The 26,881-nt window shown below is 42.6% G+C and overlaps 2 protein-coding genes and 1 non-coding gene across 5 annotated transcripts; 2 read left to right on the top strand and 1 right to left on the bottom strand.

Moving 5' to 3' along the window:
• The first annotated feature begins 1,322 nt into the window (after positions 1-1,322).
• On the top strand, positions 1,323-20,627 carry si:ch211-166a6.5 (clustered mitochondria protein homolog). Of its 3 annotated transcripts, none has more exons than XM_035379776.1 (26): positions 1,323-1,423; positions 6,311-6,444; positions 6,718-6,889; positions 7,219-7,356; positions 7,532-7,692; positions 7,775-7,929; positions 8,084-8,206; positions 8,818-8,953; positions 9,143-9,235; positions 9,701-10,437; positions 10,547-10,620; positions 10,773-10,877; positions 11,135-11,235; positions 11,324-11,476; positions 11,564-11,626; positions 11,751-11,986; positions 12,087-12,171; positions 12,276-12,429; positions 12,543-12,682; positions 14,725-14,805; positions 16,001-16,126; positions 17,651-17,760; positions 18,207-18,300; positions 18,506-18,634; positions 18,932-19,005; positions 19,770-20,627. In XM_035379776.1, exons 1-26 carry the CDS (start codon positions 1,381-1,383, stop codon positions 20,425-20,427), a joined length of 4,275 nt encoding a protein of 1,424 aa, XP_035235667.1. In that variant the 5' UTR covers positions 1,323-1,380; the 3' UTR covers positions 20,428-20,627. The 3 variants fall into 3 exon arrangements, with proteins under 3 accessions (XP_035235667.1, XP_035235666.1, XP_035235668.1); XM_035379775.1 differs by lacking the exon at positions 1,323-1,423 and adding an exon at positions 3,900-4,263; XM_035379777.1 differs by lacking the exon at positions 1,323-1,423 and adding an exon at positions 4,530-4,564.
• trnaa-ugc lies at positions 1,889-1,960 on the top strand. The gene has a single exon. It is a non-coding gene; the product is annotated as a tRNA-Ala (tRNA).
• A 46-nt stretch (positions 20,628-20,673) lies between the features above and the next one.
• Positions 20,674-25,858, bottom strand: srrd (SRR1 domain containing). The gene is made up of 8 exons (XM_035379778.1): positions 25,750-25,858; positions 25,326-25,486; positions 24,955-24,995; positions 24,392-24,561; positions 23,717-23,815; positions 23,470-23,621; positions 22,112-22,157; positions 20,674-21,389 (listed from the first exon to the last, which is right to left on the bottom strand). The coding sequence occupies exons 2-8, from the start codon at positions 25,466-25,468 to the stop codon at positions 21,195-21,197; spliced, it is 846 nt and encodes a 281-aa protein (XP_035235669.1). The 5' UTR covers positions 25,469-25,486; positions 25,750-25,858; the 3' UTR covers positions 20,674-21,194.
• Between the last annotated feature and the right edge of the window lie 1,023 nt (positions 25,859-26,881).

Genomic DNA, 26,881 nt, shown 5'->3' with positions numbered 1-26,881 from the left:
ACTGCCTCCACTCTTCTAGGCTTTCCACCAAATTTTGGAGCATAGCTTTGGGGATTTACTTCCATTCAGCCACAAGGGCATTAGTGATGTTGGGCTTTAATATTATTACTATTCATTTATCCCTGTACTGTCCATGGGAGGGTTTAATTGGGAGGGGTGAGGGGAAATATATTTTGTGTTCAATGCATGTTTGCACAATTATTCATCCAGAAAACACAATACGAATATTGTTTAAACAAAGGGATCCCCTACCTCTCAAATTCCAGTTCAGTGTTGCTTAGAAGTGATGTCAGGATGTACACTGAAAAATGCTTCAACTACAATGCTGTCCTATGCATTTTTAGTTTGAAGGCCATTCATAAACTATAATCTTCACTTCTAGGATGGGGAATATCCTAATATTCCACACAATATTAAACATATTAAAAGCATCTTGCAATAAAGGGTCTCTTTTATTGAGAAAGTTGACAGCTAACGTGTTATTGATTGATGGCCTCCTCTATTTAATGACCCGTTTTAAATACCATTTATTTTATCCCAGTTATTTCCCCAGTTTGGACTGTCCAACTGCATTTGTAAGCCTGTTGCGTTGCAGATTGGTCTTTTCCCCCATAAATGTGGGAGAAAAAAAACCCATTTGCACATCCTTTGTTGGAAGTTGTTGCTGCTTTAATGTTTGCAGCCCGCCAGCTGACCTGTGCAGCCATTGCCACTGAAGGACTGTGTTTCTTTTATGCAACTGAAGCAGGAAGACTATCCTACAGCTAAGACCCTCCCTCCCAGTGCAACACAGGTCTCTGATATTTCTTGGTAGGACTGACCAGACTAAGCACTAGAGTGTCTGGATTTGTTTCCAGGCTGTGAGGTGAATCTCTGCAGCAAGTGGCAATGTTTTTGCTTGATATGCCGTCAAAAAGATCCCTCAGAACATTTGATTTGAGATTTGTTTTTTAAATTATATACCTATATGTTCAGATCAGATAAGACTATGGGAAAAAACAAGGTTTTCATGTGACAGTTGTTTAGGGTCATGACCACTCATTTATAGCAGGTAGTTTGAGGACAGTCACACTGAAAGATGTACCTTGAATTGTAGAAGCCATGTTTTACCCTTTATCATGACAATTATTTTCCCTTTTATAAGTTGGAGAACACGGGTACGCTTCTAGTTATGACATTTCCACGAACATGTTGTACTTAAGCAGCCTTTCATCCGTTTCTTCACTTTGTCCCAAGGGATTTGGTTTTGAAATATCGCCGCGTTTGCAATATCACTCGTAAATAACTCACTTTTGTGACCGTTGCCCTCATTTGCCTATTGCGCATCTGCATTCCAAACGAAAAGGCGATGAGCTAAGCGCATTCATTTAGGTCTAATATATGGAGTGGATATTCGATCGTACGATCAGATTCATAATCCCATGTACGTATATAAATATTTTGTACTAGTAGGCAAATGTGGTTTCTGATCAACTCTAGTGTAGGCTATTGCTGTACTGCCAGCTTATTTTTGCACTAGGTCTAACATACAGGCCTTTCAACTACATTGGCACATTTTCCTTGGTAACTCATTTATCTTATACTCGTAGTGAAATTCCACGTGTAGTATCCACGAGCCAACGACTTCCGTCAGTGAAGCGTAGAATATACTTATTAAAGGGAATTCTTTTAAAGGATAGTTCGATTTGTGAGATGTAAAACAAAACATTGTAGTTGTAATGTATGTTTTCGAATGATCCCGACTGTTTACAATGGTTGTAATTCCAAAGCAGCTCCAGGGGTTTTTTATGACTATTATGCGAGATTATTGTGCAGAAAAATTTGGCGAAGCGTGTGTTTTGCTACATCGAAGTATTAAACATGATTTCAACACGTAAGCAATCAGGAAGGGGATGTAGCTCAGTGGTAGAGCGCATGCTTTGCATGTATGAGGCCCCGGGTTCAATCCCCGGCATCTCCAGTGGACTGTTTTTTTCCCTCCAGTTGTGGGGGAGCGTTATATTGATTTAAAATTTCAGCAGTTGACGATAAAACCATAAGCACATTAGACCATAAGCATTTCCTCTAAATAGGAGGAACGATTTCTCTAAACTTGTTTCAGACCATTGGTAATCATTTTGAGTGAACATGTCATTTAAAGGCTGATCATTGCAAACCGTTTGGCATCTTTAAATTTATAACTAAAATTTATTGAAGTGTTAATGTAAAACCCAATATGTAATTATTATGTAATTGTGTAATTTGTAATGATTTAATCTGTATATGTTCAGTGTGCATTCAGCACGGTGTGGAACTCATTGTACGAGTGTGCACTCTATTCTGGGTGCCTCCCGTTACTTTTCACTCCTCAGCTCCTTTACTCTGTTACTGCAAAACCTGCTGCCCACTGCAATAACGCTTGCCTTCCTCTTCCGGTTGGTTCCGGAACTGGTGTCATGTGTACATATCAACATTTTATTGGAAACAACGCTAAGTATGTGGTTATTCTTGAAGGATCTGACATAGAACAGTAGTTGGTGTGAAAAGCTTGCATACAATGACCCTCTGGGAGCAGTTTGCTGTAAGGTGTTCTGGTTTTGAAGTAGAATTGGAGGCCCACCTACATTAGGTTGTGGTCCATAAAAAGTATTAACTCTCATCTCTCATTGATTTCTTATCAAAACACATCCCTGAAGTTATGGGAAACTACACCACCGGCATGCTAACCCTGAGCACTACCCACTGTGTATTTCCAAATGCGTCTGCACACCTGTTCGGATGTCCAAGGTTTTTCAGCCGTTTCCGGAATTTACTTTCTAATTTCAGTCACTCCATAAAAGGAGGTCTAGAGGTCAATGTTGCTGTAACTAAAATGTACAAGCTCTAATAGAGTAAGGTGTCTGCAGGTTACAGCAGGAGAGTAAATGTTTTACACTGTAGATTGTGTACATTTTTTCAGTGTTAAACATGGAGCTAATCTTTAGAATGTGTATCTATGGTAAAACTGTCACCTGTAGAACGTAATAATTGTTTTATAGAATTAACTTGCACTAAATGGCTGAAACTGAGGGGCGTCTTGTAAAAAATTTGATGTAGCACAATTAACATTTGGTGTAGAAATGTGTGTGTGCTATGTGTATAGCTTCTCTGCCCTCTGCCTTCCTTAATCAACTGAACAATAAATACAGCTATGGCAGCTAACCTTAACAGTCTTGAATACAGTCAGGAAACAGGTCATACAGTCAGTAAACAATAGTAAAAGCCTATAACAGCAACAAGAACTTGGAAGTTAATAGAAAAGCTATGCCTATCTTAACAGGCAAACAACTGTTTTATGAGTGCACTTGAATTGATTCAGTTGTTTATCTTTACAAACTTATGTTTAACCCTAAGTACATATTATTTCACTGAACATTTGTCCGGAATATTGGGAGGGACAGTGCCCCATTGTCCCCAGACCTGGTGCCAGTGCATGTGTATATGTATTCCCTTCACACCTGGTTTGTTTAGTTGCCACTTTAAAAATGTTTTTGTTGAAAATATTTGCACACTGTGCTTAACATAAAGATAACAACTTCAGTCTAATTTATTCTATGTATAGTGGTTTGGTAAATACAGGATTAAACAAAAGAAATGTCAGATATTCTTGTTCCGGTGTGTACAACTCTTCCCTGTTAGTGGCAGTAAATTGTGACATTTATGCCTGCTTTTATGCAGTTATAACTGTTGCACATGGATTCATTGCACTGCCGAATGTGTCATGTCTCCTAAGTAGAGTAGAGCAAAGTTTACCACATTTCACCACTGGAGTTGCTATCAAGCTGGGATTAGGGAAAGTGAAACATTATGTGTTGAGCCACACCCTACCTGCTCGGAGCTGAGAGTGAGAAGCGGGGGAGGGTAGTAAACAAACTGAACAGTACGAGGGGAGGGTACAAGAATAGGCTGGTGCGCCACGCCCAGTCCACAACCCAGGTGTGGCCGAGAGAGCTGCTGTGTAAAGCAGTCAGGCAGAAGGAGACAGAACACATTGAGCAAGAAGAAGGTGTGGTGGAGGCACACAAGAAAACAAGGCAGATATTTGGAGAGAGTCAGGGTCACAGCTAAGACAGCAACACCAGGAGCCAAATAACCAAGCCATTTCGGTCAATATCACGGACACACACACTGTAGCAGTGAGAGAGAGACAGAGAGAAAGAGAGAAGAGGAAAGACAACAAAAGTAGCTGACAGAGAGTGATGAAGGACAGAGCAAAAAGAGAAGGAGGGGACCTTGCTGCCAGGGGTAAGTTGTGTCCTTTTTATCGGAACTTAAGAGGGGCATTTAATGCCTTTTACTATCAGTTTATTCATGCACTTTGAGTTCTTTCAAGGCTACAGTACAGTGGATTTGGTCAGTTTCATAAAATCAGAATTTTAAAATCATAAAGTCAAATTAACCTTAGCCTAGCCTCTTTGCAATTGATTTTCAAAAAGCCTTGCAGAGTAAATAACACCGATTACAATTAAATGGAGAATAAGACAATCTTTATATTTTAAAGGTGAAGACGAGAGTTAAACTCATTGCATCTAAGTTAAAAAGCATGGTAAGCACAATGCTTTCAGAACTCCAGGAGCATAATTGTGCTTCTTCTCTGCCTTCCTTCTCTTGCTCCCTCTCCCCGTTTCACTGTTCTTGTCCTGTTCTGTACTTTGTACAACTACATACCAAATAATCAAATAATCTGCATTCATTGCATTCAAGGCTCTCATGATAGTGTCTCAGCTTGGCATTAAAGCATGCATCTAGAACCATAAGGTTCAAGACATCAATAGCATCTTGTTGATCTTCCTTATAATTGGATTAACAGTCAAATCACAGAAAGGGGGCTGGTAGGGGAAAGTTTAGATTTAAGATATGCTATGAACTAACCACAAAGAAATTTGTAAACCGTAAATAGCTTCTCAGTCACCAGATCTAAACCCAGACAGGCATTTGTGGAATTCTTTTTTTTTTTTTCTTCAGTGCTTGTGGAATTGGCCTTAACATACTCTGTAAAACACAAGGGGACTGTCTGGTTCCTGAGGCATTTGGTCTAGAAGAATTTTCAGCTCCCTTTAAATGGCATTCAAGTCTTACAGCTTTGGAAAGAGTCATTTTTTCATTTGAAACGGGTTATTTTAGAGCCTGACTGAAGCATATTTTGCATGTGCAACCGAACTCTTAAATGGCCCTTAAATGGCTACATGCGTTTGCTCCTGGGAGCAAATTCTCACATTTTCCTTTGTTCACTGTGTGAATATGACAGAGCAAGTGTAATTGCCAAACTCATTCAGTCAAAGGAGTGACTCATGCAGTATGTCAGTACAGCAGGTGAGAGGATGCTTCTCCTTGGTGAATACCCCATTGAATGGAATGGTGGTTTGCACTGGAGACATGGCAGGTGGCTGGCAGGAGCTGATGGAATTGGCGGTTAAATCGTTGTGTACCTCTGTACTTCTGCCAGAACAGGGTGGAGTTTGCTTTCAGTGCTTGGGGTGAGATCGCTGCCAGTAGGCAAATTCCCCAGGTGTCATGTTCAAACGGGTTCCCCACGGATTCAAGACGGGTCTTGTGCTGTTGGGGATTAATCCTGGTGACAGGATTTGCAGGAGAGAACAGGCCTTGCTGCTTACTTGATAACAGCCCTCATTGATTGTAAGGAAAACTTTGGGATGTTTCTTTACAATCTTGAATTCCTTGAATGTGAAAACAAAAAATAAAATATAAATATAATTTTTTTTCTGTGAGTACATTTTCAAGTGAATCATCAGGTTTTTGTCCAACCTGTGGCATGTTTTAACAGTGATCTTGTCTGCCATTTATGCAGGCTGTTCTTAAAAAAGAAGGTATTTTGGGTTGCGGACTGGAGCAATAAAATAATGAGGTTCTTCAGTGGTAAATGTTAGCTTGCAGAATTTGTATAATTCTCTCCCATCTCACCCTCAGGTGTGGTTAAATAACCAGCTGGATACCCTAAGGACTTTTCATTGCTCTATGTCAACCTGTTGAGCTCTATTTTTTATTATCCTTTTAGTTCTTCCTGGATTTGACTGGTTCAGCTACTAATTATTTTGCTCTGCTAATTCACCCTATGCAGTATTTCTCTGTTTATTTATTCCTGTTGTACACACTGTTTGCTCATGGGCACACAAACTGTGGCTTACTTTGATGTGGAATTTATGTTTGTTGTGATGTGAAAGTTCACCTTAAACCTCGTTTTGAAAAAATAAAAAATAAAAATCTGTCCATACTTTTTATCTATTTTCATACATTGTATCACTAGATCAAAGTCATTAATTCCCATGACCAGGTGTCCAACCCCTGATGAATGGAAAAAAAGCCGTAAACACAGCCATGGGAACGAAGGAAGATGCGGGGCAGTTGGAGGATACTTCATTTCCTGTGAAGATTCAAGGGGCAGGCATTGAGCCCTTTGAGCTAGAGGTGAAGAACTAGAAGTTAGCATTATCTAATCATGGTCAGGCTTTTTCAAATTCAGTCATTGCTCAACGTAATTATGATTTGTTAGATGGCTCATGCAATTCATTGGAGGAACTTTATTAGTTTAGTTCTCTCTATGAGTGTGGGAACACTACCGTTATAATGTGAATGTGATCCTGTTTTGCATAGTGTACAAGCATTCATTTGTAACACTGCAGCATGTGCTGTTCCATTGTGAGTGAGTATGCTTTGTGTGGGACTGCTCTGCCTGTACAGGTACATGGATTCTGGCTGGTCCAGGACACCATTCTGGCTGTGCTGGCAAGGGAGGAGGTGGTACCTCGGACTTCCCTCTCCCTGTCATTCTCTGGTATCATGTTGGACCCCCTCACTGAATTGCAGACTGTCAAGGGCCTAAAAGCAGGGGCCACACTCAGGCTGGTTGAGGGTAAGAATAATTTCCTAATCTTTCACCAACTGCAACACAATTTGAACATGATAATAGACCTGCAGTGAACTAAAACTGCTCACCATTTCATGAGCATATTAATTGAGTGAATGTAATGATATGTTTTTTATTCTCAGATTCTCAGATTATATTCATAGATGATATGAGTGGGGATTACTTGCCAATAAAAATTTTTATGAAGTTGAATGAATGGGTGATTTTATTCTTAATCACAATTTTTTGCTGAGGGATAAGCATGCAGTTTGAAGAATGTTTCTTCTTATTCCTGAATGGATTTGCAATATTCTCTCCCCCTTCCCCGCCCACAGAGCCCTACAACCCAAGAACAGCCCGTGCCCACCTGGCCCGACTGCAGGAGCTCCTCAGGGCCTCAGGGCCCCACGATGCCCTGAGAGAAGGCCTGTCACCCAGCCTGCTGGACACACTCTGTCCAACTCACAGTTCAGGTAGGAAATTGCGCTCAGTGGGCATCTCTGAAGGCAATTGCTCTTACGTGCTGTGGGGAGATGGGCGAATGCATGGTGGTGGCTGAAAATATGGAAATACCCCAGTGTGAGCACTCAAGAACTCTGAGTAAGAGTTTAAACTGAAGTTTACTCTTAGTCTATTTTCTTTCATCAGAATCCTCTTCAGGTGTTCCCAGTGGGAGAGGGACGAGGCGCTCAGTCAGTGACACAAAGCCAGATCAAACACCTTTGGAAGGCCCTCCACCTGACTTCATCCTTCCTGGTTCCCAAGAGCACCCCCTGTTGCCCCTGCTGCCCAATGGCACACACAGTGAGGTGTGAAACATAAAAAACCTATGAAAACAATGCATGGTTCTGGACAAGCACATGATAAAGCTCATGGATCTCTATACCCTAGGCCCCAAGCCTCCTCTTGGACCTGTCACTCAGCTGTTGGAACCCACCTCCTGGGCCCAGAAAGCTTCAAGGTGACTTCCTGTACATAAGTGTGTGCACCTTAGAGGGGCGCAACTGTGACATCACATCCAGTCCACGAGGATTCTATCTGAACAGGTTAAAATTTTGTTTTGTTTCTTACAAGTTTGCATTTACCCACTCACAAGCCAATCAGTCAATCATGGTGTGCCTATACAGATGCAGCTGACAGCCATTGAATAGCACATATACCTTTGAACAGAACCTGAACTGTATTATTTCTTTCTCTCAGGTCCACTGTGGATGTGTTTGACCCACGCCCTGCCACCACCCACCAAGTCTCTCACTGTCTGACAGACCTACTGTCTCAGATCAGCCCAGGATTCAAAATGGGTTTCACTGCACTCAGAAACCGGTAAAAAGTACTATAATATACCAAAGCAAACAAAAGGTTCATGCACATTAAATAGAAAACTTTGAACACTAAAAATATTTAACCGTCACATTGCAAATCATTAAATATGCTTTTGAACTGCCTAAGAATGCAATTTGTTCCTTCTGCATCCGCGTTAACTTTTTTTTGACGGTTTAAACAGTTGGCTGTTTCATGTAATGTCTCTCATTTGTGTCTTAAATGTGAACCATTTGTATCTCCTGTTTGTGGACCTATGTCCACGCCTGTACCCCTTGAGATCCTGAGAACTGTAGTGATCAAAGTTCATTGGCATGCATACATGATTTACAGAAATTGAATGGTTAATTAGACATTGAATATTTATTTTCTATTATTATTCATGCCACTTATGATGTGCATCGACTCAATTCTGAAAGGACAGAGTAGATTTTGTGGCATACGAAAAGGGGTCCTCTTGCTTCAAACAATATCACAGAAAACCCAATTTGATCGATGCGAAGCTACTGGTTAGTGTATCATGTTATCGGGGTTACATTTGTTGGAGAAATGTTTGTACCTGGGCGGTTGAGTGTGTATGTTGGTTTTACATGTTTTCTTACTGTGGCTATCAGTGCCCGGCCACCACCGCTAGAGTCTATGCCCACGCCCTACCGCACCCTGAGCTGGCTCGGTCCCTCCTCTGTGGTGCGCTCCCACCGGAACCCTTTCAACAGCCGGCTGGGCCTGGAGGAGCACGTTGGCTCACAGGTGGGCTGTTTGCGCTTTTGTGCTCCCATCAATTGCATACTTTATATGAAGTGAGAGTTCTGAGTCATACGTGTGCTTCTGCACAGCTACACACCTCTGCGTGTTGCTCTCGTGTCGGCGTGTGTCTGGACACGTCCGTTGTGGGGCTGTGCCCGGCGGTGCTCAGTCTCATGGTGTGGTTGTTCGTAGGCTCCTGACTGGAACGATGAACTGCAGGCAGCCAGGGATCTTCCCCAGGGCACTATAGAGGAGAGGTTACTGAGGGACAGAGCCTTACTGCAGGTACCCACCAGTAATAACTCTGACCTATGCAAAGGACCTTAAAAATGCTCTCTGTTTAGGTGGATTTTTGCAGTATTATCTTGTATTCTCAGGTGGTATTGCTGAATAGAGCATTGTGCTGAATGCTATTGCTTTTTAATTGGTTTAAATTGTACTGGTTGTATTTCCTCAATTTAATTTTCTCACATCTGCTCAAATAAAAACAACAATCATTATATGTTATTATCGAAGTATTTGTAAATTAGAAGACAGTTTTGAGTCTTAATTCTTGAATCTATGGCACCTAACTAGTCTTCATTTGTCAACAATTTGTCAAAAATGTAGAGCAGATGAATATTGAATGACTACATGTAAATATTATGTGAGTATGCAAACACAACCTCACAGCTTAATCATGTACATTCCCACGATAGTAAATCTCTGACAGATAGATGATTAATCATACCTGTGTGTGAATCTTTTCAGGTTAACAGTGCCTTTGTGTGGGCTGCCGCACAAGGAGCCGAATCTGTGATTGACGGGTGCGTGTCCCCAATCAATGGGGGGACAGAGGACCCCGCCTTTCTCTGGGGGGGGCTCTTCTTCAGTCGTGGGGGTGACGGAGGAGGAACCCAGGGCGGGGAGCGAGGCAAGAGGGCTGGCCAGCGGCTGGAGCTCAAGGGGGTACAGGCCTACAGTGATTTAGAGGGGCCGCTGCAGAACCTGCACACCCTACCCACTGCCGTGGTGGACTACCGAGGGGTCCGCCTCTCTGCCCAGGGGCTGGCTCCAGGACTGGAAGGGACCGACCGGGGGCCGGATAGTTTGGGCCCCTACAGGGGTCTCCTGTACGGCTACGCGGCCGGAGTGCAAGAGGGCCCACACCGTCGCAAGCTGCTGGAGCTGCTGGCCCAGGCCGCCAAGAGCCTGGCCATCCAGAGGCACGCTGTGCTGGGCCCCAACGGCCACCAGGTGCCGCTCTTCAGCTCCGTGGACGTCCAGGGCCTGCTGGGAGCCGACGGTCGCTTCTACCTGCTGGATCTCTTCCGCATACAGCCGGCCGACGCCAACTTCCATGTCGTGGAAAAGGAGGGCCAAGAGGACGAGGAGAGGGAGGAGGGCTGGCCCACCTCTTACTCTGCCTCCACAGGCCTCCCCAGGCCCTTCCCCCATGGGCTGTGCAGGCTGCGCTCTGAGCTTCTGCGGGCCTTCATCCAGCACAAGTGAGCCTGGGCCTGTTCGGCACACCTAAAGCCTGCAGCCTTTCCTGCCTACCGCTTGTCAGGTCTGTTCTTGAAATGGTGATCTTTTCCCTCTCTCTGCCCCTCCCAGGATGTCCCAGTTCTCTCAGCGAGTGAAGGAAAGAATGGAGGAGAGTGGAGGGGCAGAGGAGTGCATGAAGGATGGTGAGGAGGGGATGCAGATGTTTTAATTTGCTGAAGTTCTATTGCGTGAATGACCTATTTATGACCTGCCTATCTACTGTAACTGTCTGTGTGTGTGTGTTTGTGTGTGTGTGTGTGTGTGTGTGTGTGTGTCTTGTGTGCGGCACTGGCAGGAGATCCACGTGGGACAGACGCAGTAAGAGGGGCCTGCAAAGACGTGGGCTCTGTCAGCGACATCATCTTCGAGATGCGCTTCAATCCAGACATATTCTCCCAAGGTATGTGTCCTCGTCATCAGCAGTGGTGTATCTTTCTGTTTTAGATTTCCATCTGCATTTATTTCCAAGCCTGCAAACATCTCCTTATCTGTATGACTATCACTAAACACTTCCTGGGCCTTGATGCCTCGTTGTGCTAGAGCATGCATGCGGGTGTGTTAGTGTAGTGGTAGTGTGTTTCCATGTATAAGACTCATCTTATTGTTTGCTTGCGGGCATCACCACCGCTTGTCTCTCTCATGCCCCATGTTGTTTAGGTGTACAACACCCCAGCAGTGACAGCAGTGCCACGCGGCTGCACGAGAGAATCCTACGGGAGGCCGCTGCCTTCGTCGTCACCAAACAAATCCCAGCCTTTGTGAGTGTTTCAGCAGTTCATTCCTCAAGGCAGCTTGCACATTATTTCTTAATGGTCATGTTGTACAACCACTGTGTGTGTACATCAGGTGGAAGACTGCTTGCAGTTCACCGTATGTCCGATGGATGGTGCCACACTGAGGCATGCTCTTCACCAGAGGGGGATCAACCTTCGTTATTTGGGTCAGGTGGTTCACGTTCTCAGCCAGTCAGAGCAAAAAGAACGACTCAAGCACATAATGGTAAGCCCCCCCACTCGTGACTCTGTTAAAGTTAAAATGCATTTGCAAAAGTCATGCCTTTAAAATCAATCTTTCTCCCTCAAACAGAGACTGGTGTTTGGAGAGATTGTGATGCGTTCTGCACGACGGATTTTGAACACCTACCTGCAGGTAAAAGCCATCTGTTCTGTGTGTGTGTGTGTTTGTGTGTGTGTGTGTGAGCATCTGTTTATGCTGCATAGCAGGGTTACTGCTTGTGTGTATGACTATATTTTGTTTTTGGCTTCATCTTTAGGGTGTGGAGGTCTCCAGTCTATCAGCAGCTGTTAGTCATTTCCTGTGCTGCCTGCTGGTACCTCATTTTAGCTCTGCTTCTGTGGTGGAGGAGCCCAAAAAGAGGTCCAGGAGGCGGGGTCGGGGAGGGGGTGTGGCATCAGATAGTACGACATGGAGTGCCCTCAGTGGATCTGAGCTATGGAGCCTGGTGAACCAGGATGCCAAAGAAACCTACAATCTCACTGACAGTTTGGGGTGAGTGTAAACAGGTCAATACCCCTCAGTTCTACAGATAAATTGCTGGATGGATTACTCCTGCATTTATAAGCATACAATAACTGCGATGTTCTTGCAGTACAAGTGTCGACCATCTGGTGGAGCGGTATGGCCTGCAGAAGGTGTCCCTGTTGCGAGAATTGTGTCTGAAGGCTGGGATACAGGTAAGTCTTTTGTAATTTGTGATTGACTGTAGCAACCTGACTGACTACCGATGTGATTTCAAACATTCTCTGACTCACTTCTCTGCCTGGCTGTGCGTCTAAAGCTCCGCCTGAAGGAGTACACTTTGGACAACCGCAGCAAAGCCCCCATTGGCCCAGATGACATCCTTAACATCTTGCCTGTAGTCAAGCACGTGGAGATGAGGATGAGCGACGCCTCTAAGATATTCCGCTCTGCCCAGACCAACATGCAGAAGGGTATGTAGTGGGACAAGATGCATTTGGCCCTTGGAACATTGCTTCCTGGCGCGGCACAGACTGGAGCAGGACAGGGTTGTCTTCTGAGAGGCTGACATGTTACTCTCCCCTAGGGAACCTACAACAGGCCTACGAGCAGCTGAAGGAGGCGGCCTACATGTACACCCGCGTGTGTGATGATCTTCATCCGGAGGCCTGCTCCTGCCTCAGCTCTCTTGCCCGGCTAGCCTACCTACAGGGCCACAGCGGTGAGGTGAGTGTCTCTCTGACTCAGTTCAAACATTTATTTAAAACAACTTCCTTCAGTAATAATCGTCCACAGCTGACTAATAAACCATATAATTTATAACTGTAGAAGGAGCTTGAGACAGTCATCTGAATCGTTGAAATTTATATTTTCTTTTAAATGATAAGAAATGAAAGCAATTACTTTAAATATGTTTCTTTACCACAGTAAGCGAAAATAACATATAAGAGCTTATTTGAAATCCTTTTGTGGTTTTGTAACTACCTTCAAGCTATCTAGTGGTGATACAACAGCTGGGAATGTAAATTTTCACCTACTTCTCCTTCTCACTGAAGGGCAACAAACATTATCGTGTTGCATTGTTGTCATTCATTCCTTAACATTTTTTATTGCCAACATACACACAAGTGTATGTCATATTATAAGCAGTTATTTAAGGTATGGGACTACTCCTTCACCTAAAGGTGGTGTGTGATGTACTTTGTGGAATTCCAAATATACATAAAACAGAGCAATAGCTTCTTGCTTACAGGCAGAACTGGCCTGACAAGTTGCACAGTCACAATGCAAACCAGAAACAGACAAACACAGCGAGGTCACAAGCATTTGAATTCAGTTGCAATTCTATTTTCTTAATGCTACAAAAAAAAGTCCAAAATGTTGACAGCCACTTACATATTGTTACGACCTGGTCTTGGGCCAGACCGTAACAGGATGTAGGATAAAGGAAATGAGTGACGAATGGGTAACGAAAATGGTACTGCAGAAGAACAAGTTACTCCAGTCCCTACTGCATATCGAGCGTTACTTAAAAGCTGGCTAGTCTTCGAAGAGTTACTGGGCATGGGGCGCCTTTGAATGTTGAGCTTCAAGACAATCAGTCTGCAGTCTGAGAACCAAAAGCCTGAATAGCATACCCCATCAGAGATTTAAAACTCCACCCAGAGTACCTTCAATAGTAATAAAGGAAAAATAACAAAGGAAAATAACAAAGTAGTGTCCCAATGGAAGATTTCGTTGTCCAGCTGGGAACACACTTACTAACTCGAGTCACTATACGGCGAGCAGAGGGAAAAACAAGAGTTGAAGTTGTGAATGACCGAATGGTCAAACAAAATTGAAAATCCAACCAGCAAACAAGAGGCAGAGGGGCTTGGCAAGAATTTGAATCGGATACAAGCAAATGGTCTAACACAAAATCACAGGCTAACAAACTAGGTCTAAGGCAAGAATCAGAGTTAAAGATTCACTTACACACTCATACCTGGGGCAGACTCTGCATTTCTTTGGACTGTGGGAGGAAACACACATGACTCAGAAACTCCATTCAACATGCAAACTTCACACAGCGGGAACCAGGCCAAGAACCTTCTCGCTGTGAGGCAACAGTGCTACCCACTCACCCCCCGGGCCTCCCATATTTTCACTCCCAAGTAACAATAAGAGGGTGCTGAATTGCGACTTTGTTATTTTGCTTGGATGCCCACCATAGTCTGATACAAAATCTGGACTGTGCCAGTGATGACAATGGCCAGCAGCATCACAGGTTGACACACAATTCCAGCACTGACCAGGGATGGGAGGGTTTCAGTCAGCTGGGATGACATGGTCTCATTGCATGCTAGCGACCCCCACTGGTTTGTCAAGCACTCCACCTGCTGAAGTGTTTTCCTCTGACTGCATTCACCTAAATTGATAATAAAGGTTGCAGAAATGTGTACTCATAAAATAGTGTGCATTCCAAATTTGGGAGTAAAGGGGGTGGGGGGGGGGGGGTGATCATAACAAAAACATTTTAAAGTAACAATAAGTAATTCAGGTCTTACAATGATAACTTCTTATAATCTTGTACTCGGGTCAAACTAGGAATTATGACATGGTTCCATTATTACATAAATATTGCGTGTGGGTCTATAGCAGAATTATTACATTTTACTTTATATTTAATTTTACCTAGAACCCGTGGGAATGTAATTTGACTAATAATTTGTGACCCAGTGGTTCTCCTTTTTTCACTATGGGAGAACTCAACTCTTTTCCTTCCTCAGGCAAGGAGTGTGCAGCTGAGAGTGGTGGTAATCAGTGAGAGAGTGCTTGGGTTCGACCATCCCAACACCATCCAGGAATACGTGAGTGACAATGTTGAGAGGAAGCAGAGAATAGCCACACAGGGAGTGCATTGAAGACTACTTGAATCAATACTTGTGTGTACTATTTATACTATTGAATTGGCAATACTGAAGTAATGGTACAAATGTATTGCCCTCCAAAGAAAACTGTGATTGACTCAGTGAGTCGTTTACCACACAGGATAACTTGTCTTATTAGATTGGTTGTCCATAAAGGTTGGCTTACTGTGATCAGTTGAAATCAACCATTTTAAATTATATACATTGTTACTGAATATACTACATTGACTTTCTGGATAAAAAGCCAGCTAGCTTTATAGGAAATATTTCCCTTACCTTTCACTACATGCAACTAAATTGCAATTACTGTATAGTCCAAATAAAATGTTCAAGTCTTGGGATGATTTGTTTTTGCTTGATTAAGTTTTGTAATTCAGGGTTATCTCAGTCCTGTGGGCCCGCCATGTTAACTAGTTTTTAGTTAATCCAAATGCAACTCCAGAATTGTAACAAGCTGTTAATTGTTACAAAATAGCTACTTTTAATCTATTGAGGCACAATTAACCCAGTTAAGGCCTCATGTCAGAAATAGCTGTGCTTGCCATTAAGAATAAATGTGCCATGTGTATAAACTGTAATGTGGTATATGGGAAATTATATTTTAAAAAGACATTTTAGAATTTTGTGAATGATTAAATTATAAACGGACAAATGACATCAGTGTGGACCTTCCCACACTCAGTTTGGCAAGTTACTTCTAGTACTTGCTGAATATTGCAAACTCTGCAAACTTTTCACAAAAAGTGTTGATTAGTATTTAATTGTAAGCCAAAGTTAAGGACAACTGTTTATTAAATCCAGGCCAGAGTTAAACGTGTGTCGCGTTAAAATATGTTTAAAGTAAAATAAGACGTTTCAACAACTTTCATTGATCAAGTGATTGGCTATAGCAAAACCAGCATACACAGATGGCCACCAGAACTTTTTCTATTTCTATTTCAGACCCTCTGCTGTAACTGACTGTAGAAAGCATGTAGTTTATTGTCTGGTTTTATTTATTTTATTTTGGAAGAATACTCACGTGGTCCAAGATCACAGCAGTGGAGATACAAGAACTTGAGAGTTTGACTTTGTCTTTGTCTGGTTTCCTTGAATCCGCGAGGTATTTTGGTATAACCCTGGCTCTGTTCCTTAGGCTGTGCTGGCCGTGTACATGTTTGCCGGTGGGGAGCTGGGCCTGGCACAGCGCTGCCTGTACCGCGCCAAACTGCTGATGCTCCTGGTCCACGGGGAAGAGCACCCCTTCACCGCCACACTGGACGTGAGTCCCACAAGAAGTCACACTTTCCATCGATAACATACTGGAAATATACCTTTTCCTATGTAACTGTGTTGAGGTCCATCCAAAAATAAAGAGTTTGAGGGCAGCAAGTGTCCAAGGGAGTGGCATAAATGAAACAAATCAAGGGTACTTATGTTGTATGATAAAGGACACATGCATTTAGGGCCGAATGAATCCTGAACTGAGGAATTTGTGTTCCTATCCAGGCAGAATTTGAGATACATGCATCCTTACTTATGATGCACACGATAGATGGTCAATATTGCAATGGTTGGTTAAATGTCAGGTTGCCTGGCCAGTTGTGCAAAGTACTTTGTTGACATTTTATCTTGTTAGGCAGAGTAAGAATCCCTGTCTTCCCTGGCCAGCTCACACACTTTTATCTCCTCTACTCCCTCTCCATCCCATTCAAGGTCTGAGGGGTGGGGCAGAAAAACAACCTTAGAACAAAGGCTTCTTTAATAAGCAATGGATAAGAATGAAGGGGGCGGGGGGTGGGAAAAAGGGCACTGCCAAAGAATTGCAAAATATAATTCAGGGAATACAATAACAAAAGTTAGCAATCGTGTGTGTTGTATTAGTAAAGTGGGTGTTCAGTGATTAGCAAATTGAATATTTCATGATATGCATAGGTGTGTTTATGTGTGAACGTTCAAAGATCCTGACCCTGTCCCTGTGCCTGTGTGTGTGTGTGTATGTGTCTGTGTGTGTATGAAGGAATGTATGGACTGTATTAATTTTCCAGCATTCTTGCATCGAGGTCTGCCAGGCACAGAGAGTTAGACCACTCAGTGTAACCAGTAGATATCATATGTCTATCACACCAAATTATTTATATGAGCAGCAGTGAAGGGTTAATATGTACCAAACATGGACATCATAAGATGCTTAATATAAACATTTCTGAGTGGTGGATAGATAGTAGAAAATACAATCATTAGTCAGAGCGAGTATACAGGGGAGATACAAATCCATATGTGTGTGTGTGTGTGTGTGTGTATATATATATATATATATATTATTGGAGGTCTAGCCAATCATTTTGCAAAATGGGGGGTGGAGGGGTGGGAGGGAGATGGAAGGGTAGTTAAGTTCACTGAAATCTTATCTGTCTCAAGTTTTTTTTTCTAAAACCCCAGGTAGCATAATACCTTTAGCCTATAGTGCAAGTAAAATAGGCACTAAAGTTTCAAGAAATATGGCAAAGAAAGAGTTAGGCTTAGATGTGTGGGGCCTAGTAAAGATTGTGGCAGTATCAAAACTAGATACTGAAAGCTATCTTATACTTGCAGTAAAGAAGCAATTGAACACAACCAACTAATCAGAAACACCTGTGAAGCCATTTGTCCCAAACATTATGCTGCTCAGAAATGGGGAGGCTATATATAAAAAGTGCTATTGGTTCTACACTGTTAAACCAAAATGTATTAAAATAAAAGCTGAGAATCTGCACTTCAATGTTCACAGCCAGCACTGAGGGATTTGTCCTTTTTCTCCTCTCAGAGCTCTCTAGGTTTGGTTCTGCAGGGGGAGCAATCTGTTAAGTACCTACAGAGTGCACTGAAACTCAACACCCTCTTCCACGGCAGTGACAACCTACAGACTGCGCTCAAGTAACCATTTTAATCCATGGCATGACACAGGCCATTCTGTAACAGTGTGTATTTGTATTGTATTTGTATTTGTGAAGGCAGAATATCATACTCATCTAAATACTGAACAGTACTCTAAATTTATGTTCCTTGACACTCATATCATTATCTAAAAGTTCTCCAGAACAGATAATCAGGCTGCAAGTTCAAATTTCTTCAAGCTGTGCTTCTTGTCAAAGGGTGCCACTTTTGTTGCCATTGCTTTAGAACATTCAACTCGAATTAGAAATGAGTTTTGAGTTCCTTCAAGGATTAAGTTTATTTTTGCTCAAATGAAAGTTTAGTGTGTTCAGTTTAATGCAAACATTGGATATAGATGAATAAAGACCACTGCATGGTTGAGTTTGTGAATTTTTCAGGAGCAACCCAACGTGAAGCTTGCTAATTCCCTCTCTGCTCTTCTGCAGTCAACACTTGCTGGCCCAGCGGCTGTGCACTGTGGGCGACTACCGCGGAGCCATGACCCACGAGAGGGAGGCGCTGGCTGTGTTTCAAAGCCAGGTTAGAACTGCATGCGTTGGGCCAAACCTTACAAAACACTCAATTTTTACGTATTATAGAGGAACAATGTGTGAGAAAGTTACGCTTCCTTAAAATGTTTATTTTCATAAAACGTTTGTGTCCTGTCGAAGCCAAATTGCTAAGCAAGATAACTCAATTCCATTTGTCAGGAAGCCTGTCTGAGTTTGCATATGCTTATCCATAGTGTGGTGAAGATCACCCGCAGACCAGGTGCAGCACAGAATTCCTTGGGGCCATTACCCAGCAGGCTGTGCAGGTGGAACGCTCCCTGCGGCAGGGCGGGGCACACTCAGCAGACGCAGCTACCCCTGATGTGAGTGAACATCGGGTTCCTTCATTAATCATTCCACCTCTGAGCATACTGCGCTATAATAAATCTGTATGTCATGTGCATGTATGCCACGTTTGATTTCTAAATGAGGGAGCCAAATTTATGTGTGACAATTCTGGTTTGCAAATGTACCAAATTATCATATGAAGGATCACTTTTCTTTAGATAACTATCATTTCATTCCCGCAGCCAAGTTGGATGCCATGCTGGGAGAAAGGGCCAGGCTAGTCAAAGCCTTTTGTGTGTTCAGCAAAACTAATTTTTGTTTATTCATTACAGAGTTTAGCTCCATCAATGGACACCACATTAGAACAACTTGCCTTGGTTAATGGTATCCTCAAACCGACTATCAGGTAGGAGTCAGATTTGGGTTGATTGTGGACTGTTACAGGGAATCCCCAAGAAACAAATTGTGATTCAGGGGCAACGGGGATCATTCAGAACTCTGAAATATCTTTTCAATATCTCTCTGAAAACACCTTTCAAAGTGATTTCATTACATAAATTTAATTTTGATCCTTTATTAAATGTTACTTATGTTACTGAAGCTTTATTTTTTTACAAGCTACTCTCAATTTGTAGAGCAACAAAATCATATGGGTATATTTTAAAATCATATGTCATATATCATTTAAATCTCAGATTAATTTAATGATCAATAATGAAATAAGACGTAACCAGGCTCTCAAAGGAAAATAACCCCCCCCCCCCCCCAACTTCTAAGCCATTGCCTTTTCTCTGTATAGGCTATATGTAGCACTATTTCAGGCCTCTTCTGCAAAACGTGTGATTAAATTTTGGTATTTTTTTAACATGAAATACTGCAGACATCCCCACATTGTATTCTTAAGCAATAGCAATAGCAAAACATGCCCCTTGTCTTACAAGGTTGAAACGGCATATTTGCTAATGCTCCTTCCGAGGTCATACCCTGTTCGGTTGGCCCATTAACTGGTTGGTTCGTGACTCCGATTTTACAGTTCAGTTTTACAGTTCGGTATGATTTGCTAGTACCCAAAACATTTATTTTTAAATGAAATTAATGCAATGCCTCTTGGACACTGCTTATAAGACAAAATGATGAAAAAATGTGACTGCTACATTGTTTCTCTTTTAGCAACAAGATTGAGGTACTGAAGGAGAAATTCAAAGAAATGAAAGCATCTGCTATCGTGGCCAATGAGAAATCAGAGCTAGCAGCGGCTGTGAATGGTGGAGTCAGGGAGGAAAACCCAGCCAATGGGGTAGAGGTTGCTGGGGAAGATGCGCTGAATGAAGGCCTGGAGGACCAAGTCTCTGAAGCCTCAGCTGAAAATGAAGAGAAAGCCAAGGCAGAATGCTACCAAGAGGAAATTAATTCCAGTGAGAAGACAGAGGCAGAAAGCAAAGCCAGTGAACATGAGCCAAAATCTGAAAGTGTTCTAGAGGAGAAAGGGGATCAAGTAAGCAATGAAGAACCACAATCAGGTGGGACAGACCCAGCGGACGCTTCCCTGGTGACAAATGGTGAAACAGAATCAGCAGCAAATGGTACAGATGAGGAAGTAGTGACAAAAGACCAGCTGCAAAAAGATGAGATCACTGGAGGAGAAAACATAGAAGAAAATGTTGAATTGGGATCCAAAATGAAAGTCTTGGAGCAAAAGGCAATGACAACGGATGACCAGTCAGGAAAATCAACGACTGACGAAGAGAACAGGATGCTGACCAATGAGGGCTCAGAATCAGCAGAGGTCAATGGCGAGGGAGGCAGTCATGTTGAAGTTACTGGATAGTTCAGGAGCTCAGGAGGTGAATCATTTTTACCGGCAAGGACTGATGGAAGAAGGGGCTGTTTAACAGCCAGCCAGCATGTCTAGAAGTCTATGTTGGGCTGGAAATTCAGTTAAATACATTACTGGGCGGTGGAGGGAAGGGGCGGTGCTTCTGTGTTGTACTTAAAAAGTTTCACAATAAAGACGCTGATTTTGCCAAATGTGGCACTGACATTTTTTTTCTGTTAAATACCACAGAAACCAAACTATGCACTAAATGCACTATTTATTTTTGCAATTATGTGTTCAGATGAAGTGGATTTACCAGTGTATGGAGATGTCAGTCACTGAATTATACTAGAGTAGGCAAAGTGAACTTTATGCCCACAATCTAAATTATACTTCAGTAGTTTAACTGAATAACTGCTTTGGTGTGACTGAGTTCCAAGAGAGAATAAAAAGTTAAGGCTAGATACAAAACTGAATGACCAAAATTCAATTTTCAACAATAAACATATTTTAACATAATAAACATAAACACACAAGACTTCTCTAAATCCTCTGTCCACCTTGTTTCACCTCCAGACTCATCCACAAACAGTGAGCCAAGAGTTTCTGTATGAAACATGACAGGCGATAGTATTTGGTTGTCATTCATACTGCTAAAAAAACCTGGCTCACAAAACATCGAACAGCCTGATAAGGGTAATTGTCCTGTTCTCTGTTCTCCTCTCACCCCATTGGGTTCTTCTTGCTTTCCCTCCCGTCACCCGTCACCCGCACTCCTCTCAGCTGCCCTGGTCCCTCTGTATGATCTCTAGGTCCTCACAGTGCAGGTACTCAGGTTCAGAGGGCTGTGTCCAGGTGTGCGGGGGCAGGCTGGCCAGGCGCTCATGTGGGAACCGTAGTAACACAGTATCGTTGAACACGTCCAGAAAGCGTGGCGAGCAAGGGAGGGCCGTCTCCTCACAAGCACAGATCACCTGGCAACACTGTTAAAGGATCACGCACTCCTCAAATAGATCAACCTTCTTTGATTGGAACCAACCTAGTCAACATTGCCCAATAACGCAGGCAAAGGACAAACTACACATTGTTCAAATAGAACTGGTCTTTCACAGTACATGAGGAAACTGTCTTAGTTCATATTACTTAGCAGCAGTGGTGCAGGACCAATTTAATTTTGTTCGGAATGCAGTGGCCCTGTTAAAACACAAAAGAGATCCCAACAGTAACACAAAGTCCCACCACACTGCTTCAGTCAAGAGTTCAACTTTAGTTTGAATATTGGGTGGTTGAAATGTATAGACCCTGATAACTGCAAACCTCTAGGGGGGTCTTGGGGCATGTAAGAACTAAAAAAAAATAACACCTGTGATCTGGTGAATTCTAAAGGGCAAATACTTCAGACTACTGATCCCAATCACACACCATCTTTATTATAAGAAATTACATTGTGCTATATTATTGTATGGGGGGGGGGTATTTTGCCTGTTTTGTAATACTGGGGGGTGTTGTAACTCCCCCCCCCCAAATAAATTATGCCCTTGGCTGTAGTGTTTACTAGGAATTGTTCATTGAAGTGAGAGATGACTCAGACAAATTTCTGACTCACAATATGATAAAAATTCAAATCAGGTCTTCAATGCTGGTGCATATAGGCGAGAGGCACAACTGGAGCTGACTTCAGTGATATGAAGGATACATCGGAAATGAAGCTGTAGTCTCTCTGAAGGTCCCGTTGCACCATCCTGAAATGAAGCCATACATTACCATGGTTTTAAATCACGTGGTCTGCCTGTTATGACCCTAGCTACTAATACAGCCAGAGCTTAACTTAGCAACTCAAACTGGAGCAACATCTGTAGGGCATGAATTCAGATATACCCATCGGAAAGGGCACAAGGTATAAGGGCAGAACTCTACACTCAAATTAGGTACCTCTTTCCTCAGACTGAATTCAAACCCCAACCTAACTTTTTAAAATTATAATCACAAAGCCACTGTGTTTTAATGTTTTATGACAATACATTTTTCAATTTTTAGGACTTTGCTTCAGTAAGCTGTAATTAAACTACAGACTTGTGGAATTTGCAAGTCTGTAACCCCTTCAGCCAAAGCTGCACAGATTAATGGGCTTAATATGGGAATCAGCCCAATGCGGTTGATCAACCAATAGAATGTATGATCAGCTGTTGGCCATTGACAGTCAATTATACAACCGATGTTATGATGTTTTATTGTGAGCTGAACTTGAATAGGACATATGAACAGGCATGGGAAACATGGCCGGCGGTGACTTTGGGCAGGGGTGGGCTCAGCCCACCCAAACGTGCGTCTTGCCCACCCAATCAAAAGTTAAGAAAAAATAAAATAAAATTAAAAAAATAGCACAGAAAATACCAGTACCGTTTCTAACTTCTGATTTGGTGGCCAGCCTACAGCTCGCCTCGTGTTGAAACAGCTAGTTTTTCTGATGCAGTGTACTGCCGGTTGATTTAATTAGCGGTGTTACTGTGACGATAAGCGCTCTGTCATTTGAATGCATAACACGCAATTCCTCGCACCAGCGCCCACACCCACCAGCACCCCCCCCCCCCACCCCCCACCCCCCGCCCCGGTCGACCGCACTGGCTGACACCAAAGTCAGGTATTAAGTAAATACCTTCTCTCTATTTACTTAATATAGAAATACATATTAAAGCTGAAACCTACTAAATGCATTAAACCATGTTTAAAAGAGTTATGCAAAGCTGACTTAAAGTTATGCAGAGAAATTGTTGCTTTATTTAAATGTTATACATATTTATAACATTTATAACTTGTTGGCTTACGATAACAATAGTCATTTCAGGAATGCACAATGTCCAGCGCCTACCCTTCTGTCTTCTCTGCTTGACTTTCAAAGTGCCTTGTCTAAACCAAAACCCGTAGATATCTTACATTTCAAGGTGATCCAGATATGAAAGACCCGACAAAACATACCTGCATGTTACTACCGTAGGGTGTCCATCTTTGAGCTTAGCGTAAGTAAAGAACACAGCACATGCAGAGGGTCCTCACCTCTCCTGGATGCCATGGAAGCTGTTCCCCACAATGGTGAGCCAAGGCAGGGCCTGGGGGCTCCAGTTCCTCCACAGCAGGTTATTGTACAGGGCCTTGCCACAATGGATCAGGTAAAACAGCGTGGGTCTGGACACGGGCCTCTTGCCCTCCTGGCACGGTCGAACACACAAAGCGGGACGCTGTCAAGGGGTGGCACAGCCACTGTCGCCAGGTACCCGTGTACTGCATCACAAACGCTGCCTACCTCGTTTTCCGTCAACACGGTGAAGCCTAGAGCCTGCAGCACCTCATGCTCCGCTGGGGAGAAGACTGGATCAAACACACTGCACTGCACTGGAGGTATCTACAAAAGAGGGCGACATTAACTCTCGCATTATTCTGGGTGCATTGATTGATTGAGAACACTAACCAGAAGCACCCTATCAAGATTATGAGTAACAGGGTGGCTTACATTTACATATAGGCATGTAGCAATGGTCTTACACAGTGTGACTTACATAAGTTATGTTATTTAAGACAGACACAAGTTATATACAGACATGTTTAAGCGACAAACAGTGCTCAGGGTCACCTCCAATTGTAGTACTAGTCAGCATATAATCTTATAACAAAGTCAGATGCCATAGTAGGGGAAAAAGGGAAATAGAGAACATAGTATTATAAAGAATACTATGGGTTACGGAATACAGTACAAGATTTCGCTCAGGTACGGCTTGTAAAGCCATGCCAAATGTTCTGATTTCAGCATTTTAAGTGAGTGCAGGTGCAGTTTAATTTTCAGTCTGTCAAGGAAGATGGGTAGTCCTGATTGTAGTGGGGAGCTTCTTCTACTACTGGTGGGCCAGGATAGAGAAACTGTATTGGCAATAAGCATACTGTTTAACATGAGGACAGAGCACTTTAATGTATGTTCACTTACCCTCAGCGTGTCCAGCAGCAGTATAAGCATGGCCAGCTGGTATCGAGACGAAATGCAGGTAGAGAAGCTGCCCAGTCCGTAACACACACAGTCAAGCTTACCACTGTAGAGGCTAGAGTCATTCTCCAAGGTCCCCATGATCTCTGAGGCCAGAGAGCCTGACAGCAGCTCTGTCAAAAATAACAATGAGATGCACATGCATTTTGAGTCAGAGGAATGTATACAGTCAGTTTCAATAATCAATTAATCAATTAATAATCAGTTTCAAAGTCAATGGACATGAATTTTAACGCATTCATACATATTCTGTTACATTCAGTAACACATTCTCATGATTTTGTGCATCGTGTTTTTAATGGCCCCCACATCAAGGTTATTTTCTATGAAATGTCTTCTGAAAATACTATTATGGTCAAAGAGGTTGGTCTGTTTATGACCCAGTTCATTTGACAGTGCTTGCAGAAAAGTGCAATCCAAGGAAATCAAAGTACTGTCATAGTCATCACTATTTGCATATGCAGACATAACTGTTTCTAGTTTGTTCGGTAAAAGTGTTGGTTTACCCTTCCATTCCAGCCAGAACTCTTCACCCCTCAGCTCAGCTCTAAGAATGGGAAACAAAATCTGAGACATTTGATTTAGACAAACACAAAAACATTCTTCATCAATGTTTTTCTTATTACTCGCATTCAGGAAAATGTCAAGCAAATCTCAATAAGAGAGATATTTTAACTTAAATAGCTGTCCTATGTGAAACGTAAAATATTAGTGTGTAACCAGCTGGACGTGGGCTGTATTGTTTACACTGTCACGCTGCTTAACATTTGTGTGCTAAGCAGTTTTACTATACTCCCTATTCGTCAAAACTTAGCTGGACCTGGGGAGGAGTAACTGACGATACTGTAATTCAGTGGAATAAATAACTGATTCTCACATAGCCTCTGTGATTCTCCTCTGGATTCGGGACTTGTCCTCTGCATTCCCAAAATCTCTGTCAGCCGCTTGACACTGCTTCTCTCTCCTTGCTGCCCCCTTGCGACGGCGCGCCTGCTGCCACTCACCGCCGCTCCCGGCCATGTTACAACGACTGCAAGCCTGCATAATTGAAACTAGCATGAAACGTAATGTCGTATTTCCGGCACTTGCTAAATATCACCTAGACCTTATGGCTAATATTATGTATGTTAGGTATCTACCTAGCTAGCTAACGCCGGAATCACTGTACAACCATGATACCAAGACGGCTTGAAAGTAAAAACACGTGGCGTTAATTCATAGACATTTTCCCACACTGTACCTTGCGGTTTGTTTAGGAAAAGTGAACGGCATACTTAAGATTTCGTAAAATTTATTCTTACCGTGAACAACCCCTGATTTGTTTACATTCTGGACACACGTTACCTGAGTGCAAGCGAATCTATCGCTGCAGTGTCAAGCTAACGACAATAACGACTTACGCGAGGGGGTGAAGGTCAGAAAATTTCAGAATAAAAGTACCAACGCATCGGGTGAGAGGCAAGAATACATCCATCGCAGGCCACGCACAGCATTCACTCACACACTCATACCTGGGAGCAATTTAGACTCTCCAGTTAACCTAACCTGCATGTCGTTGGACTGTGGAAGGAAACCGGAGTACCCAGAGGAAACCCACACTGACAGGGGAACCTGTGGGGACTGTGGAAGGAAACCGGAGTACCCAGAGGAAACCCACACTGACAGGGGAACCTGTAAACTCCTCACAGAAAGGACTCATTTGGGATTCAAACCAAGTATCTTCTTGCTTGTGAGGTAACAGTTCATGGTGGTTCAGTGCTCATACGTTCAACATAATGAAATTAATGAACCTCTTTGTGCAAATGCCAAATCTGGCCAATCCTTACCCCTTTAGGTAGTGTTCTATTTAAGCCATTTTCAAGTCTCTGTGTTGCTCATATCTGGAGTTATAATCCTAATATGAGTGACGCAGAGACTTGAAAAAGGCTTAAATGAGGCAAGACACTTGTAACATTTACAGTACTACCTTAGATTTGTTTATATTCATAAATTAGGTTTGAAAAAATGGTACAAATGCAATTATCTTGGCGAAAATGCAAACAAACAAAATGTTGTTCTCCTTTAGTTTGCAATGAAACACATATATGAACCAAGTAAAACTATTGTCCTGATCATAAATTCAGGACTTGACCAAAGGTGTGCAAAATCTGAAGGCGATATGCATAACTACTAAAGAAGCAAAGAGTATGCTGTGTACCCTGGTGTCCCTTAGTGTCTCCAAATCTATTCAAAATGTCTAAACTGTGCATTACTGTAAATCATAGCATAATCACATATTTCACAAAAAATCTACAGTTTAACTCATGTAACTTAATTTTGCATCATTTTCAAGTGGGAACCATATTCATGACTCAGCTACATGATTATTCGGTAGGCCCTAAAACCTTGGACTACAATTGCAGATTTCACCCAGCCAGGAGTTTTGTGTGCTAG

The sequence above is a fragment of the Anguilla anguilla genome, chromosome 10 (genome assembly GCF_013347855.1).
Source record: "Anguilla anguilla isolate fAngAng1 chromosome 10, fAngAng1.pri, whole genome shotgun sequence".
In the NCBI taxonomy this organism is placed as follows: domain Eukaryota; kingdom Metazoa; phylum Chordata; class Actinopteri; order Anguilliformes; family Anguillidae; genus Anguilla; species Anguilla anguilla.
The sequence above is the reverse complement of the archived record's forward strand: the minus strand, read 5'-3'. Positions and strand labels throughout refer to the sequence as shown.